The sequence below is a fragment of the Solanum dulcamara genome, chromosome 6 (genome assembly GCF_947179165.1).
Source record: "Solanum dulcamara chromosome 6, daSolDulc1.2, whole genome shotgun sequence".
NCBI lineage: Eukaryota > Viridiplantae > Streptophyta > Magnoliopsida > Solanales > Solanaceae > Solanum > Solanum dulcamara.
The window spans coordinates 15,254,771-15,270,105 of record NC_077242.1 but is presented as its reverse complement, the minus strand read 5'-3'; the positions used below and the strand labels follow the sequence as shown (position 1 = coordinate 15,270,105).

Below are 15,335 nucleotides of genomic sequence, written 5' to 3'. Positions count from 1 at the left end.
ATGCCACATGCAAAAAAATATTTGTACTACTGTTGATTGAGAATTCGAATAGTTGCACTGATTTAACATTGCAATCCGCAACTTCATGATGTTTCGTCTAGACTGACATACTTATTCAAATATTATTTTAAACGTCTCTAATTATTGATCAAAATTATGAGGCATTAATATAAATGATTTGATCAAATGTATAACATACACATATTTTTAGTAGCGTGAATTAGATATTTAACAAAATAAAAATAAAAATTTAAAATAAGAAAAATAAAAAAGACAACAAAGCATAAAATAAAATAAAATAAAATACTAATAACTGAAGAAATTAGTCATTAACACACTTGAGTTGATGTTAGAATTAGAATTATAATTTTCCTATGCATAACCTGAGTTTCATTTTCATGTTCTCTACAAAACTGAGAATTTTGGGAATACTTTCACACATAAATTCAAATTAATACTAGAATCGGAAGTATGATAAGACTTCAATTTTCAATACTTGCCACAATTTTTGAAAGAAAAATAATCCTTTCACATCCTTATAATATGCAATACAACATCTCTTATCGTTGACTCGTACATTGCCTCTTTGCTAGATGCTTCTTCTGAAGCTTAATGTCAGTACAAGCTGTTTTTTGGGGTGATAGTGGAAAAGTTGACAGATAAGTCACCCTTACTGCCACTCTACATGACTAACGGTTCGTTTGGTAGAGTGTGTTAGCAAAATTAATGCATGTATTAATTAGGTATATTAATAGTATCTTATTTGGTACATTTTTTAATGTTATGTATAACTAATACAAAAGCACTAGTTATAAACTTTGTTGTTTATTAAGGTGTGTATTACTAATACCATAGATTTCTAGGTATTAGTAATGCAAAGGAATTTAATGCATGTATTAACATGATTAAAGACTCAAATTATCCCTCAAAATTATTTTTACATCTTTTCCACCATAATTGTTGAGGATATTTTTTGTAAATAAATATTTTTATGTAATACATATTTAAATACACTAAATTAAATAATGCATAAGAAATATTTTATCTATAACAAATGCAAGCATAACTAATATAAGCATTACTAATACACTCTATTTAGCATTATTTTTATACACTCTACCAAATAACCCCTAATATTCATACGGTCCACAACGTTACTCGAAAATAGAAATGCTTCAAAATTAGTAGTTAAGATTGGTTTACTTCTTTAGTTCACTTTTACTTGCCACTATTTTAAAAATAAATTTCACTTTTACTTATCACTTATAACATATCATGAGTTTTTTTTTTTCAAATTTCATTTATAACATTAATTACTTATTTTCTCAATTATTTTTCCAAATAAAAATATAATATCAACGGAAAAGGATCAAAATTGCTCCTGAATTATGTGAAATGGATCATTTATGCATTTCGTTATATTTTAGGATCAAAATTGCCTCCGCCGTTATTTCAATAGACCACAAATACCCTCAAGAGTTAATAACTCAAATTTTTAGTGATTTGGAACGCCATATGGGACTAATCCCTCCACCTAAATGTTGTCAACTAAGATTTTTATTAAATTATGGGTCATTAATTCTGGCCCAATTTCTAATAGAATTAACTTTTTAAAGTTTGGGTTATAAATGGGGTCAGAACTAATGACTCATAATTTAGTGAGAATCCTAATTAACAACGCTTAAGTGAAGAAAATAGTCCCACATGATTTTAAATTGTTAAAGCATAATAAAAAAAGTTGAAACAATCTTAAGCCTCATTTATTTCCACTAAAATTCAAACGTCTGAATTTGAATAAGTATCTGAATATTAAGATGTGCATTAAGATCTAGATGTCTAGATCTGAATACACACCTGAATATTAAGATGTGGTTTCTAGATATGAACACTGAATGATGAACACTGTTTGTTTTCAATAGTTGAATGTACATATGAAATTAAACATTATATTCAAATATAAGATATCAAACTTTTAATGGAACATCTAACCTTTTTTTATAGCGAAATAAAAAAAAATTATTAAATAATACTAACATTTATGTACTCACTCCACTCACTATTAGACATCAGAATAGTATTGATGTTGGATCATAAATATTGTAGTCTTTTTAGTTATTGGCAATCAAACTTGATATTTTTCTTTAAGATAATCATAATGATTCTTCATCTGTCTTTAGGTAATAATAAAGTCATGAGAGCTTTCCGGAGCTATTTTAACCTTATTCCATGAGTCTAACTTTAAACTACTTCCAAGTCTCCCATTTAAGGATTGTAACGACCGGTTTCCGTTGTTATGGATAGGCCAATGGAAAAAAGATTTTGGGCCAGAAAACTTCGAGTTGTAACTTCGGAAAAATGTAGCCTAGGTCATACTTGGATGAATTCTAAGTCGGGTAAATTCTAGGGTGACCTTGTGAATGGTGGGGAATCGAATCTCTGATTTGGTTGGGTAAGCTGATAGCCAAGACGATACGGAGAATTTATGGCTTCGCGGAATCGCATTTGGGCGAGTAAAACTCCTGGAACTAGACTTGGTGTGAAGGGTATAATTTAATACATCTTGGGAAGGGGTTGTGTTGTGAAATGGGGGTTTGAAGCTCAAGTTCTGAACTCTCTGTTTCAGTGCAACCCTCCAGAGCGGGGCCCCTAAAGTGGAATGGTCCCACCAGAGCGGGGTATCGCCAGAGCGGGACAGTCGCGACATAATATGGAAAAAACCCAAGAAATAGTTTTATTCTGCAAATACTATTCCTAAAATGACAGGAGGTGACCCAAGATGATTTTCATCATTTTTCCACAGATTTTCACGCTTAAGGTAAGAATTCTACTCTCTAAATCCATCATTTGATTCCTAAAACCCATAAACTAGGATGAGTGGTCAATGTGGAAGGTTTTGGCCTATGGATAAGGGTGGAAAATAGCTCTAGGGTAGGGTTAGGATCATGAGTTTTGGTCTAGCAAGGGAATTATGTTATAATTCATGTGAATTCGGCCATTATATTGATCCTTTGTATATATCTGACTTGTTTCAGACCAAGAACAAGCGGAATGAACTCGGAAAGAGAAAGCTCTTGCACTTTAGAGTTATTGAGGCTCGAATTTGAGATAGGTGATGATTTTATTTCCCGTATGTATTTCATATACTTGTTAAATTGCTTCATGGTGTGCATATGTGTATATGAATAGGTAACATGCTAGATTTTATGTGAAAGGGTCACTTGCTGACCTATTTGTGATGAACCTGTTCTTGGTGAAATAATATTGACTATGGTTGTGAAATTCTGATTAGTTGTATATTTGGATCGGACGTCACGTTCTGACACATAATTGGATTGGGTGTCATGTTCCGACACACAATTGGATTGGGTGTCATGTTCCGACACAAACATTGAATCGGATGTCATATTTCGACACAAGTTAAGTGTTTGTAGGTCCCATGAGAGGATCCTTATGTGAAATTGCATGATATTGGGAAGGATGAACTATGATCTTGTTGAGTACTGATTTAGGTGAAAATGGTTAAGTTATTCTACATATATGTGCTTATTGTGTTGAGTTTACTTGTCCATGATCCACTTACTGGCTAGCAGCGCGATCCTACCGGTACACTATTGATTTTGTGTACTGATACTACACTTGCTCTGTCTTTGTTGAGTACAGGGCATATTCAGCTGGCTGTGGAGAGACCTCGCCTAGAGGAGTGATCGTGTTCAAGTCCAAGAGTGAGCTATTATTTCATGCTGTCGTGCACTCTCTCATTTAGCCTAGTCCTTCATCCGGGACTTAGATGTTCAAACATTAGTTAACCTTTAATGATTTTCTTTTGAGGATTTCATTTTTTTTCTAGACTTGTTCGTTGTTTAGAGTTTTGGTATGATTGACTTTCAGTTCGTAGGATGTTTTCCGCATGTTAAGTTTGTTGACTAGATTTTTCTGAGTTTATGAGAACTCAGCCTTATTGCTATTTACTAAGCTGCTTTAGCATCTTCTATGTTTCTTGCATCTTATCAATGTTGTTAGTTTGGACTGTAAGAATGGTTCTCCCACCGGAGGGTTAGTGTGAGTGCCAGTCATGGCGGTTTAGGGTCGTGAAAAGGATATTTTTTGAGCGAATTTGAGAGTTTGAAGATCAAAGAGTCTCAATAAAATTAGTGGCCTAAAATAAACTTTTAATAAAAGGCCTCAAGCATATACATAGTTCAACAATAATAATATATCTAGTGTAATCTCACGGAGGGTTTGATCATTCAAAGTCTCAATAAAATTAGTGGCCTAAAATAAATTTTATTAAAACACCTCAAAAATGTACATAGTTCAACAATGATAATATATCTAGTGTTATCTCACAAGTGAATTTGATGATCAAAGAGTCTCAATAAAATTAATGGCCTAATACCAAATTCTAATAAGAAGCCTCAAATATATATACATACTTATTATTTTTAATCATAACAAATATTTTTTCACTCAGAAACTTTGATAAACATCAATACACCCAATAAAAAATGTTAATATTAAAAAAATACTCAAGAAAATTATGAAAACTTACCGGTTCAAAAGTAAGAAATTGGTGTTTGATTGAGACAAGAGAGGAAGAAAGTTGAAAAAAATCCAAAAGCCCCCTAATCTATAGCTGAATTCTTAACTATACAGTCGTACTTCACGGAGGTCCTATTTTGTTAACCATAGGCAAGCTACCATGGTTAATAATTTGTTAGAGTTAGTTGAAGTTTGTTAGATGTTAGTTGTAGGTTGATAGTGACTTGTAACTAACTACTCAAACTCTATAAATACAACTCACTCACACCACATGAATGGTGAGTGTGTGTGTGCACAATGTGACTTAGAGTGCAATGTAATCTTCTCTCCTTTTCTCCTCTTCTCTGTAACGTCTCCTCTGCTTTTTCTTCATCTGCTGCACTGTAGCTTCTCATCTTCTTCTTCAATCTTTCTTCTCGTCTAACTAGTCTTGATTCATATAGTCGTCTAATAAGACTCCATCAATGAAGTTATCATGGTATCAGTGTGTTTGATAAGATCCTAAAACTGGAACAAGCAGTTAAGTGCTGAAAAGACGAGAAGTACAGGTGCTCATCTCTGAAAGGTGTTTGAGTCGCAGTCAAGTTTCAGCATTCTCAGTTTTGAAGCAAGTTCAATGTTGAGTCTAGGTGAAGCTGCAACTAGAACACTAGGTGTTGAGAACTTCAACTCAAACACAACAGCATCTGAGCTGGTAATACCAAATATTGACCACAATCATCCTCTCTTCTTGCATCAAAATGATACTCCAAGTAGCTCATTAATTTCTCTTCAACTAGTTGGTTCAGAGAACTACGCGATCTGGAGTAGATAAATGAGAATTGGATTAATAGGCAAGAGTAAACTTGGATTCATTGATGGTAGATATCCTAAGTCTAAGTTTGGACCTGAGTTTTCTGATGCTTGGGAGAAGTGTAATGCTGTAATCCTCTCTTGGATTATGAATGCAGTTCGACTAGGATTGCTGGGGACTGTGGTGTATGGAGGAGATGCACACAAGGTTTGGTGTGATCTAAATGAATGGTTCGACAAGATAAATGGAGCTCATGTGTATCAACTCCATAAAGAAATTCATGGTCTAAGTTAGGGAACCATGTCAGTTTCAGATTATTATACAAAACTCAAAGGCTTGTGGAATGAATATGATTCAATTATGCCTTGTCCAGGTTGTTCATGTCCTGAGTCTAAGAAGTTTCAAGATCATTATGAGTATCAAAGGTTATTAGAGTTCCTAATGGGACTAAATAAGACCTACTCTGCAGTTAGAGGACAGATTTTGATGCAGTCTCCAACTCCAAATCTGAACAAAGCCTTTTCCCTTGTCATGGATCATGAAAGTCAAAGGAACATAGCACACACTAACTATGAATCATGCCTTCCTAAACTGATGGAAAGTACTGCATTGTTTAGCCCAAAAGGGAGTGGTCATAGTGTTGGTAATGGGAATTTTGGTCATCAACCTGGTGGAGTTGGTGGTAATCCAATTAGAAGTCACTATGAAGCTCAGTTCAATTCTCAGAAACCACAAAAGTCTGTTATCACCTGTGAGGTGTGTGGTTACAGAGGTCACACTAAGGAGCAATGTTTCAAGGTCAAAGGATATCCAGTTGGCTGGAGATCCAAGAAGAAAACTGGTAGTTCTACACCTAGCTCTAGTTCCTTTGCTAACCAAGTTACAGTTGCTCAAAGTGCAGGCTTATCACACAATGGAGAACCTAGTGCAGCATACAAGTCACCTGCAGCTTTCTTCACAAAAGAACAATATCAGCAGATAATGCAATTACTAACCAAAGGTAGTGACACTGGTGGAGAGCATTCAGCCAAAATAGCCACAACAAGTAGAGTTTTATCAACACTAGTGTCCAAATATGTGAATAAGGAGTGGATAGTTGACACAGGAGCCACTAACCATATGACATCTCAGCTGTCATCACTAGATAAATGTACCTCAGTGTCTAAGCCTGAAAGAAGGCAGGTACTACTACCAATAGGAAATGTTGCATTAGTGTCTCATGTTGGCAGCACAATGTCCTCTTTGTTCCTGATTTCAAATGCAACCTCTTATCTGTGTCTCAATTAACTAAGGAGCTTCAATGTATGGCAATCTTCTTTCCTGATTTTTGTGTCTTTCAGGATCTCTACAGTGGAAAGGTCAAGGGGATTGGTAGAGAAGATGAAGGACTCTACATTCTTAAGGAAGGCTTCAACCATACTGATCCTACTCAGAGGATATGCAGTACTTCTACTGCTTAAGCTTCTTCTACTAGTGTTGTATATGCTAGTAGTTCTGATTCCAGTACACTGTGGCATAGCAGGTTAGGACATGCTCCTATTAATGTAATAAGAAGGTCCTCTAGTCTTGCAGGAGTAGATATCTCTGACAGCTCACCTTGTACAGTGTGTCCATTAGCAAAACAAACAAAAGTTCCTTTTCCTGTAAGCAATCACACTTCAAAGACACTCTTTGACTTGGTGTATTGTGATGTCTGGGGTCCATATAAAGTACCTACTCATAATGGAATGAAATACTTTGTTACTGTAGTAGATGACTACTCCAGATTCACTTGGCTATTTCTTCTCACAGCTAAATCTGATACTATAGTTGTGATGAGACATTTTTTTGCTCAAGTCCATAATCTGTTCTCAACTTGTGTCAAAGTGCTTAGAATTGATAATGGGACTGAATTCATGAGCACAGCCTTTCAGTCCATACTGTCAACTCTGGGAATATGTCATCAAACCACATGTGTATACACTCCTCAGCAAAATGGTGTGGTAGAAAGGAAGCACAGAACTATCTTAAACATGGCAAGAGCCTTGAGGTTCCAGGCATCAGTACCCTTGCAGTTTTGGGGAGAATGTGTTACCACAACTGTCTATATCCTTAATAGACTTCCATCTAAACTTTTGTCTTATAAGTTTCCTTTTGAGCTACTATATCAACATCCTTTATCCCTCTCTCATATCAAAACTTTTGGTTGCCTATGTTATGCTACTTGTCCAGCCATCATAGATAAGTTCTCTCCTAGATCCATACATGTTGTGCTTATGGGATACTCTTTGTCTCAAAAGGGGTACCTCCTATATGATCTGCATACTAAGTCCTTCTTTGTGAACAGGCATGTTGTGTTTAAAGAAGACATGTTTCCTTTCAGAGACTTTTAAACCTCATACAATCCCATCTTTCCTATCTTAACTCTAGTACAACCTGATAATGATCATCCCCCTACTAACTTGTCACCTGCTGTTACTCTTCAAGACTCTCAGCTACCACTTACTCCTGAAAACCATTCTCCACTTCCATCTAGTACAGTCTTTGCTTCAGTTGGGATTTCATCAAAGTCACTATGACTACTCACTTTTCACTAGACATGATAAACATGATATACTCATTGTGCTGGTATATGTAGATGATCTTTTGATCACTGGTAGTAACTAGGATATCATCAAAGACACTAGAAAAGATTTACAGAAGGATTTCAAGATGAATGATCTAGGAGAGCTCAAATTCTTCCTAGGGATTGAATGTGCCAGATCAAGCAAAGGGATCCACATGTCTCAAAGGAAATATGCTCTTGAACTGATAGCTGAGTGTGGTCTAGGGGGAGCTAAACCTGCAGCAACTCCCCTGGAACAGAATCAGAAGCTCATATCTGCATAATATGATGAGTGTATTAGAGGTACAAGTAATGAGGGACATGAAGATCACAAATTGCAGGATCCCAGCAGGTACCAAAGACTAGTAGGAAAACTTCTATATCTGACCATGACTAGACCTGACTTAGCCTTCTCAGTTCAGGTTCTGAGTCAGTTCATGCACTGCCCCAAAGAGTCTCACATGGAAGCTGCATTGAGAGTAGTTAGGTACATAAAAGAAGCCCCTGGTCTTGGACTACTAATGCCAGCAGAAGACACCAACAAGATTCTAGCCTACTGTGACTCAGATTGGGGAAGCTGCCTGGAAACAAGAAGGTCTGTAACTGGCTACTTGGTCAAGCTTGGTGGAGCCTTGATATCCTGGAAATCTAAGAAATAGGAGACTGTATCCAGAAGCTCAGCTGAAGCTGAGTTTAGGAGCATGGCTCACTGTGCTGCTGAAGTTACATGGCTTGTAGGGTTGTTTGAAGAACTTGGCATACACATTGAGATTCCTATAACCATGGTGTGTGACAGCAAAGCAACTATTCAGATTGCTGCTAATCCTATCTTCCATGAAAGAACCAAACACATAGACATCGATTGTCACTTTGTAAGAGAAAAGATCAACCAAGGAATGCTGAAAACAGAATTCACACACACCAAGGATTAACTAGCTGACTTGCTCACAAAGAGTCTTGGCAAGGCACAACATCAGTTGCTGGTGAATGAGCTTGGAGTCATGAACTTGTTCAAACCATGAGCTTGAGGGGGAGTGTTAACCATAGGCAAGCTACCATGGTTAATAATTTGTTAGAGTTAGTTGAAGTTTGTTAGATGTTAGTTGTAGGTTGATAGTGACTTGTAACTAACTACTCAAACTCTATAAATACAACTCACTCACACCACATGAATGGTGAGTGTGTGTATGCACAATGTGACTTAGAGTACAATGTAATCTTCTCTCCTTTTCTCCTCTTCTCTGTAACGTCTCATCTGCTTCTTCTTCATCTGCTGCACTGCAGCTTCTCATCTTCTTTCTTGATTCATATAGTCGTCTAACAAGACTCCATCAATGAAGTTATCATATTTACTCACGTGAACTTTTTTTTAATATTAACTAACCCTTGTTTGCTGATCTGTCCAAGAAGATGAGACCACCTCCTCTCGTAAGAACATAAACAAAATGCTCAAAAGCTGAAGAAAATACACGTGAGTCCAAATCAACCTATAATGAAGGCTCCCAACGGTAAAATCCGTCCTCTATTTTCTCCCAAATCACCCTTCATCTTTTACTCCATTCTCCGTTTTAAATGCTTAAAACTTGTATTTAGTTGTCAAAGCTTTCAACTTTATGTTCCACTAGAAAGCTTGAAGCTTTAGTGCTTGTAATCTTCTCCAATTTCATTTTTAGGGTTCAAAATGTTTTCTTCTATTTTATCAATTTTTGCTCCGTTGAGGGTTAGTAATGGCAAATAAGGATTTAAATAAGCTTTGCACGGAAGAATCAGACCCAATGCTCAAAGCCGTTCTGCCACGATGCAAACAGGGAATTTTGCTGTATTTTCTAACTTCTTAGTAGAAGTCAAATCCTGAAAGACGATTTTGGTCTTGTCCCTGCTATGGTGTATGCGATTTTTTTCTTCTATTATTTATTTTTTTGGGTTTAATTGATGTTAATGTATTGTTTTGATTATGATTTATTAGTCTAAGAATTGTAAATTTTTTCGATGGAGAGACAAGAAAGAACTCGATCTAAGATCAAATTTTATCCTCTCAAGATTGGTGAATAAAATCAAAGAGTTGAAAAATGAAGTTTGGAGGAGGCAGACTCAAATCAATAAGCAAGTGGTTGGCATTGAAAATGGTGTAGGTTGTACTGGAAGGTGTAGGTTCTATTGGAAGGTCATTTTGATTTGTGTTATTGCTATGTTCATCAATAACCTGTTCCGAAGTAGTGATTCAAGTATTGAGTTGATTGAATTGTCATAGTATAGGTATCCTATATCCGAATTCTCAGATTGTTTGGACTACCACATTGTTCTTCTCTATAAAGTAAATGTTTTTCCCTATGATATAATAAGGAACTATGGTTTGCTTCTATATGTAATATGACAATTTTTCTATATTTATGTCAATGAAGCTTGTGTAAATTGGTTATTCAAACAATAAGAAAGCAATACAAGGCCCTTAATAGACATAACACCATTTATAAAATAGGTATCACATAGATAAATATTGCCAGTTACAAACAAAAGTCGTTTAATACTAATACATCAACACTCTAAAGAGAATGAGAAAAATGTTTTCATGTCTACTAAATAACTTAAAACAGTGCTCCAATACTACAATTTCCATGGCTCTTTGAACTGGATCAGATTGTTTGAACTACTTCCTCTTAATTTTTTTCTTTGTTGCTCGCTCAATTCTTGAAGTTTTCTTGTTGAGAATGATGCTTTTTCATTCCATTTAAGCTTTGCTTGCAGTACTTGATTTGAAATCAATATCACAGTTATATCAGCTAATCTTGTCACTTTGGTTGTACCAGTAGAAAATATCCTACTGCTTGGCATATGCCAAGCTGCGCTCAAATTATGAAAATAATTTAGTTCTTCAAATAGTCTAATTTTTTGTTGATATTTTAAAATACATGAATTAATAGCAAACACTCACATTAAAGACTTTGAATCCATTTTCAGCTTGAAATATACCCATTCCCATGATTGATGGTCTTTAGTATGGGGTTGTGCTTCCCCTTCCTTTTTTATTAGTAGTGGCAATGAAATCAGGAGGTGCAGAAGAGGATACTGGATAATCAACCGGTCCAATCGGTGGAGGAGGTGCATTAGGTACTGAATATGCACGAGGTGCAGTAGGTGGAGGAGATGCACTAGGTACTGCAGTTTCTTTTCTTGGTCTTCCTCTTCCCCTTTTAGCTGGAGGCTCACCTTCATCTCTTGTTGGTTTCTATAGATATAAATACTAAGTTAGAAATTGTATTTATTATATATCAATACAAGTTAAAATATTACCTTTGGTCTTCCTATTCCCCTGCCTGAGCTTGATGTTTTGCTCCTTTCTCTACCTGAATTTGATGGTTCTTCCTTTGCTGATGATTCAAGACTTTGTGGACAACCTCTCTTATTGTGGACTCTTCCATTACAGTTACTGCATGTCATGGCAAGTCCTATTCTAGGTAACTTTTCAAATTTCTTAGTTTTAGCAGCTTCTTTCCTTCTAACCTTACTTGACCTGCCAGGCATGTTTTAAATTTCTGGTGGTGCAAATGTGGGGTTAGTAGATATATGCCATATTTCCATGTTTTTGACTGGTTGAAGAACATTAGCATAAGTTCTCAAGTAAGTTTCCTTAGTGTAGCAGCTATCAACATAGTCAAGAGGACAATATTTCTTGAAGTTTATTACAGCCACAGCATGTGCACATGGTATGCCCTTTAATTGTCATGCCCTACAACTACAAGTTCCCCTGTCAAGATCTACATTGTGTTGACATAGTCCCTCTCTCACTTCAAGCCCAGCAACTCCATTAAATTCAATATTACAATTTATTGACCTATCAATATTCTCTTCTAGTACGTTCAAAGCCATTGGAGAGAAAATGCACTTCAAACTATTTGTAAACTCACTTAACTTAGCTATTTTTGTCATCATTTTCACTCTTATCTCTTCAAGCACGGTAATAATTGTTTTATGCCTTGCTGTCAAGATTCATGCATTAAAACACTCAGGCATATTACTATCTACAAAATTACATTTTATTTCAGTATTGAAGTACACCTTACACCAGTACTCTATGTTGTAGTACATTAAATCATCCATTATTTTCTCTGGACCAAGCAACTTCATCTTTTTCATATTTTTTCTCAATTGAGACCCAAAAGTACTCTTGGTAATCATCCAAAATTGTTGTCTTCTTTGAAGACCTCTCCGGTCCTTAGCCCAGTTAGCTAAGATGTGCCTAGCACACTTTTATGTTCAGCAACAAGTAAAAGATCTTGAATTACTGCAAACAATCCCTATAACAAATGTAGTTATGTTATAATAACATACACATACAACATTAAAACTAATAGATGCAAATCAAAAAAAAAGTACACATACTTTTTGCATATATGTTATCAAAGTGAGATCTCCACCATCTTCTAGTCCTAGATCATTCTTTAATAGCTTGACAAATCATGTCCATGAATTTTTGTTCTCATACTCAACTACTTCCAAGCAAGTAACAACATTTGGTTATTATTATCTTTGGCCACAACTACTAACAATTGACCTCTACAAACTCCATTAAGAAAACAACCATCTAAACCTATGCACTTACTACAATTTAAGAATGCCTTTTCAATGGATCAAAACAAATGTAAAAGCTCTGAAATACTAGTCTACCAAGTCCATCAGGTTCACCAGGTGTAACAACATAAGTTCTTTCTGGATTGGTCCTCAACAGTTCATCTTTATAGTCCAGAATTATGTCAAATTCCACAATATGATCACCCATGATACCTTTCAACACTTTAGCTCTTTCCCTTCTAAGAGTAGTCTTGCCAACATGAATTTTAAAGCTTTTTCTTAATTAACTCTTGCAACTTGAAAACTCTTATGTTTGGTTGCTCAGTAACGTTTTCTCTAAAAACTGTAGATGTAAACTTTGTATTACAAAAATAATTCCTAGTTGTGTTGTTACAAGTATGCTTTGGATTGTAAGAGCCCGTTTGGATGGGCTTTAAGTGTTGGTCAAAACCAACTTAAAGCCCTTTTTTAGCTTTTGGACGTGTTTGTCTAATGCTAACTTTAAGCCATAAAGTTCTTAAAGTCAGTCAAAAATGAAAAGTTAGGATTCTAACTTTTTTTTTCTAAGTGCTTAAAGTCATTTTCTTTAACCATGAAAATTACTTTTATATCCCTTATATTTTAACTAAATTTCCAAACTACCCTTTTTATTCTTTTAACCCTAAAATTCACATCATTTTCCTCATTTAAGCACTTTTATCCAAACACTCAACTGCTTATTTATAAAAATAACTTTCAGTACTTCAAAGTTCTAAAAGCACTTCATACACAAATGTTACTTTTTTTAAGCCCATCCAAACGAGCTCTAAGTCTTTATCATGAAATCATTTATTGTGTTGTCAAGACATGCATACAACATGGACAACCATCCCTGCACATAACTCTTTAACTCTTTTTGGCTCATTCACACACTTCTCTACCTGAACTCTTTTTTGGACAACATATTTAGTTACTGCTCTTCTAAATTCATTTACATCTGCAAAGACCATACCCAACTGCCACACAACTTTCTAGGTAGTAGGGTCATGAATAATTTTCTTATTTCTTTCCCTCCTCCTTCTTGATAAATTCACCCTTCTAGGTAAATTTACCCTTCCAGCATCAGAATAATGTTAATCTTCATCACAACACTCATCTTTATCTATTTCAAAACTGTCAGCATCAAAACTTAAATAGTAAGGCTCATCACCCTCTAACCTTCCTTCAACACTTATTTTACCCGTTTCAGTTTCATCAAAACCTAAATCTAATCCAGCTTCACCTATTGTACCTCTTCAACGTCAGCTGGTACTCTTTCATTTCTTTTTCTTCTTTGAAATGACCTCTTTTCAACCCTCAACTCTCTAACCTCTTCCTGCACATCACTATCATAATCCTCATCATCATCTCCAACTAACTCACCTTCAGACTTAACACTATCCTTAATTGAGTAATCAGAACCATTCTCAATGAGTAATCAGAACTATCTTCTTCTATGAAATCAAATCCAACAGGACCTAAATCTATATCAGCAGCATTTGCAGTAGCAGAATTTGTAGTAGCAGGATCTACGTAGTAGGATCTGTAGTATTGACTTGAGTTGTGGTAGAAGAGGTTCTCGTGGGAGGAGTTCTAGTAAAAGGGTTCTCACCATTTAAAGGCTCTTCACCAACCTTAATGTTTGGACCACCACTTTTTTCATCCCCTTTATTAAAAGTTGAGCCAGATTTCTCCCTATCCTCATGACTAACATTTTCTAATAAAATGGGATCCTCAAGTGGTTCATCAATCAAGTGTTTTACATATATCTCCATAATATCTCCATCTTTCAAAGAATAACACGAGTCTAAAACATCCATATCATTACCAATATCTTCCAAAATGCCATTGTCAGATGGTTTAATACAAAATGTGCAAGTTGTGGTGTATCCCAATTCTTTAATGTAGCATGCCAATTCAAAAGAGGATAACCTATCCACATCAACATCCAAAGATTCAGTAACTTGCCCACCATTATATACTGGTTCTCCACTACTTAAATCTAACACCCCACCATGATACCATCTTAAAGTAACCAAAGTAAACCCACTCATCTCCTGCCTGAATGAAATGAAAGGACAGATGATAACTAAAATAGACATTGTACATTAAACACGCATACAATATAGTTGAACATAGTATCATTATATATGAATGACAAAGAAACTGTAGCCTTATTGTACCGTGGTATCATTATCAACAGAGGTAATATTACACGGCAAAGGAAAGAACTAATTTCGTGACAATATGAACATAGTATGGTATAAATTGAACAATGAAATACCATAATACTAAGACCCACTTAGTATTGCACACAATTTGTTCTTCATTTTTTTGAATTAACACTAACATTAAGAAAACCCTAAGCAAACACAATCGTCATAACTAAAATAACATTCACAATCATTAGTAAAAAGTTAAAAGAACTAACCTTTAGTCAGAGACATAGCCTTTCCAAGCTTCAATTTCAAGAATGACCCCAAATCATGAAGAGAATGGGGGTGAATTTGGAGTAAATGAAAGAAGAATAGGTTTGAGAGAGAGAAAGGAGAATGAGGAAGAAGAATCGATTAAAGAGTGTTTTAATGTTGCGGGGTCTATTGTATAAGACGTGGCAAGTGCGTGTAACCAAACATTTTAATATATCTGATTTACGTGGACATAACAGCTAATATGGGTTAGTTAATATTTTTTAAAAAGGCTTAGGGTAGTAAGACCCGTGAAGTATGCATGTGTAGTTAAAAATTCGATTATAAGTTAGAGGGGCTTTTGGCTATTTTCTCGAAGAAAATTTGTAGCAGTGAGAAAAAAATCGTGCAAGGAGGAAGATAG

At 35.3% G+C, this 15,335-nt stretch overlaps 2 protein-coding genes across 5 annotated transcripts; one reads left to right on the top strand and one right to left on the bottom strand.

The window, feature by feature from the left end:
• The first annotated feature begins 5,353 nt into the window (after window positions 1-5,353).
• LOC129892727 (uncharacterized) lies at window positions 5,354-8,200 on the top strand. Its single transcript, XM_055968296.1, has 5 exons — window positions 5,354-5,615; window positions 5,706-6,514; window positions 6,673-6,775; window positions 6,905-7,413; window positions 7,979-8,200. Exons 1-5 carry the CDS (start codon window positions 5,354-5,356, stop codon window positions 8,198-8,200), a joined length of 1,905 nt encoding a protein of 634 aa, XP_055824271.1.
• Window positions 8,201-10,369: 2,169 nt separating this feature from the next.
• On the bottom strand, window positions 10,370-15,076 carry LOC129892297 (uncharacterized). Of its 4 annotated transcripts, none has more exons than XR_008767291.1 (3): window positions 14,935-15,076; window positions 11,208-14,564; window positions 10,370-11,142 (listed from the first exon to the last, which is right to left on the bottom strand). XR_008767291.1 is itself a non-coding variant. In XM_055967865.1 (3 exons), exons 2-3 carry the CDS (start codon window positions 11,436-11,438, stop codon window positions 10,909-10,911), a joined length of 465 nt encoding a protein of 154 aa, XP_055823840.1. In that variant the 5' UTR covers window positions 11,439-12,211; window positions 14,935-15,064; the 3' UTR covers window positions 10,370-10,908. The 4 variants fall into 4 exon arrangements, 2 of the variants coding, with proteins under 2 accessions (XP_055823840.1, XP_055823841.1); XR_008767292.1 differs by lacking the exon at window positions 14,935-15,076 and having other exon boundaries at window positions 10,370-10,756; window positions 10,849-11,142; window positions 11,208-14,891; XM_055967865.1 differs by having other exon boundaries at window positions 11,208-12,211; window positions 14,935-15,064.
• Window positions 15,077-15,335: the final 259 nt, after the last annotated feature.

Coding starts and splice junctions, on each gene's coding strand:
- LOC129892297 (XM_055967865.1), bottom strand. CDS start 11,438: ATGCCTGGCAGGTCAAGTAAGGTTAGAAGGAAAGAAGCTGCTAAAACT. Junction 11,143..11,207: donor GGGGAATAGGAAGACCAAAG/GTAATATTTTAA, acceptor TTATATCTATAG/AAACCAACAAGAGATGAAGG.
- LOC129892727 (XM_055968296.1), top strand. CDS start 5,354: ATGAGAATTGGATTAATAGGCAAGAGTAAACTTGGATTCATTGATGGT. Junction 6,515..6,672: donor CTAAGCCTGAAAGAAGGCAG/GTACTACTACCA, acceptor TGTGTCTTTCAG/GATCTCTACAGTGGAAAGGT. Junction 7,414..7,978: donor GAGAATGTGTTACCACAACT/GTCTATATCCTT, acceptor GGTAGTAACTAG/GATATCATCAAAGACACTAG.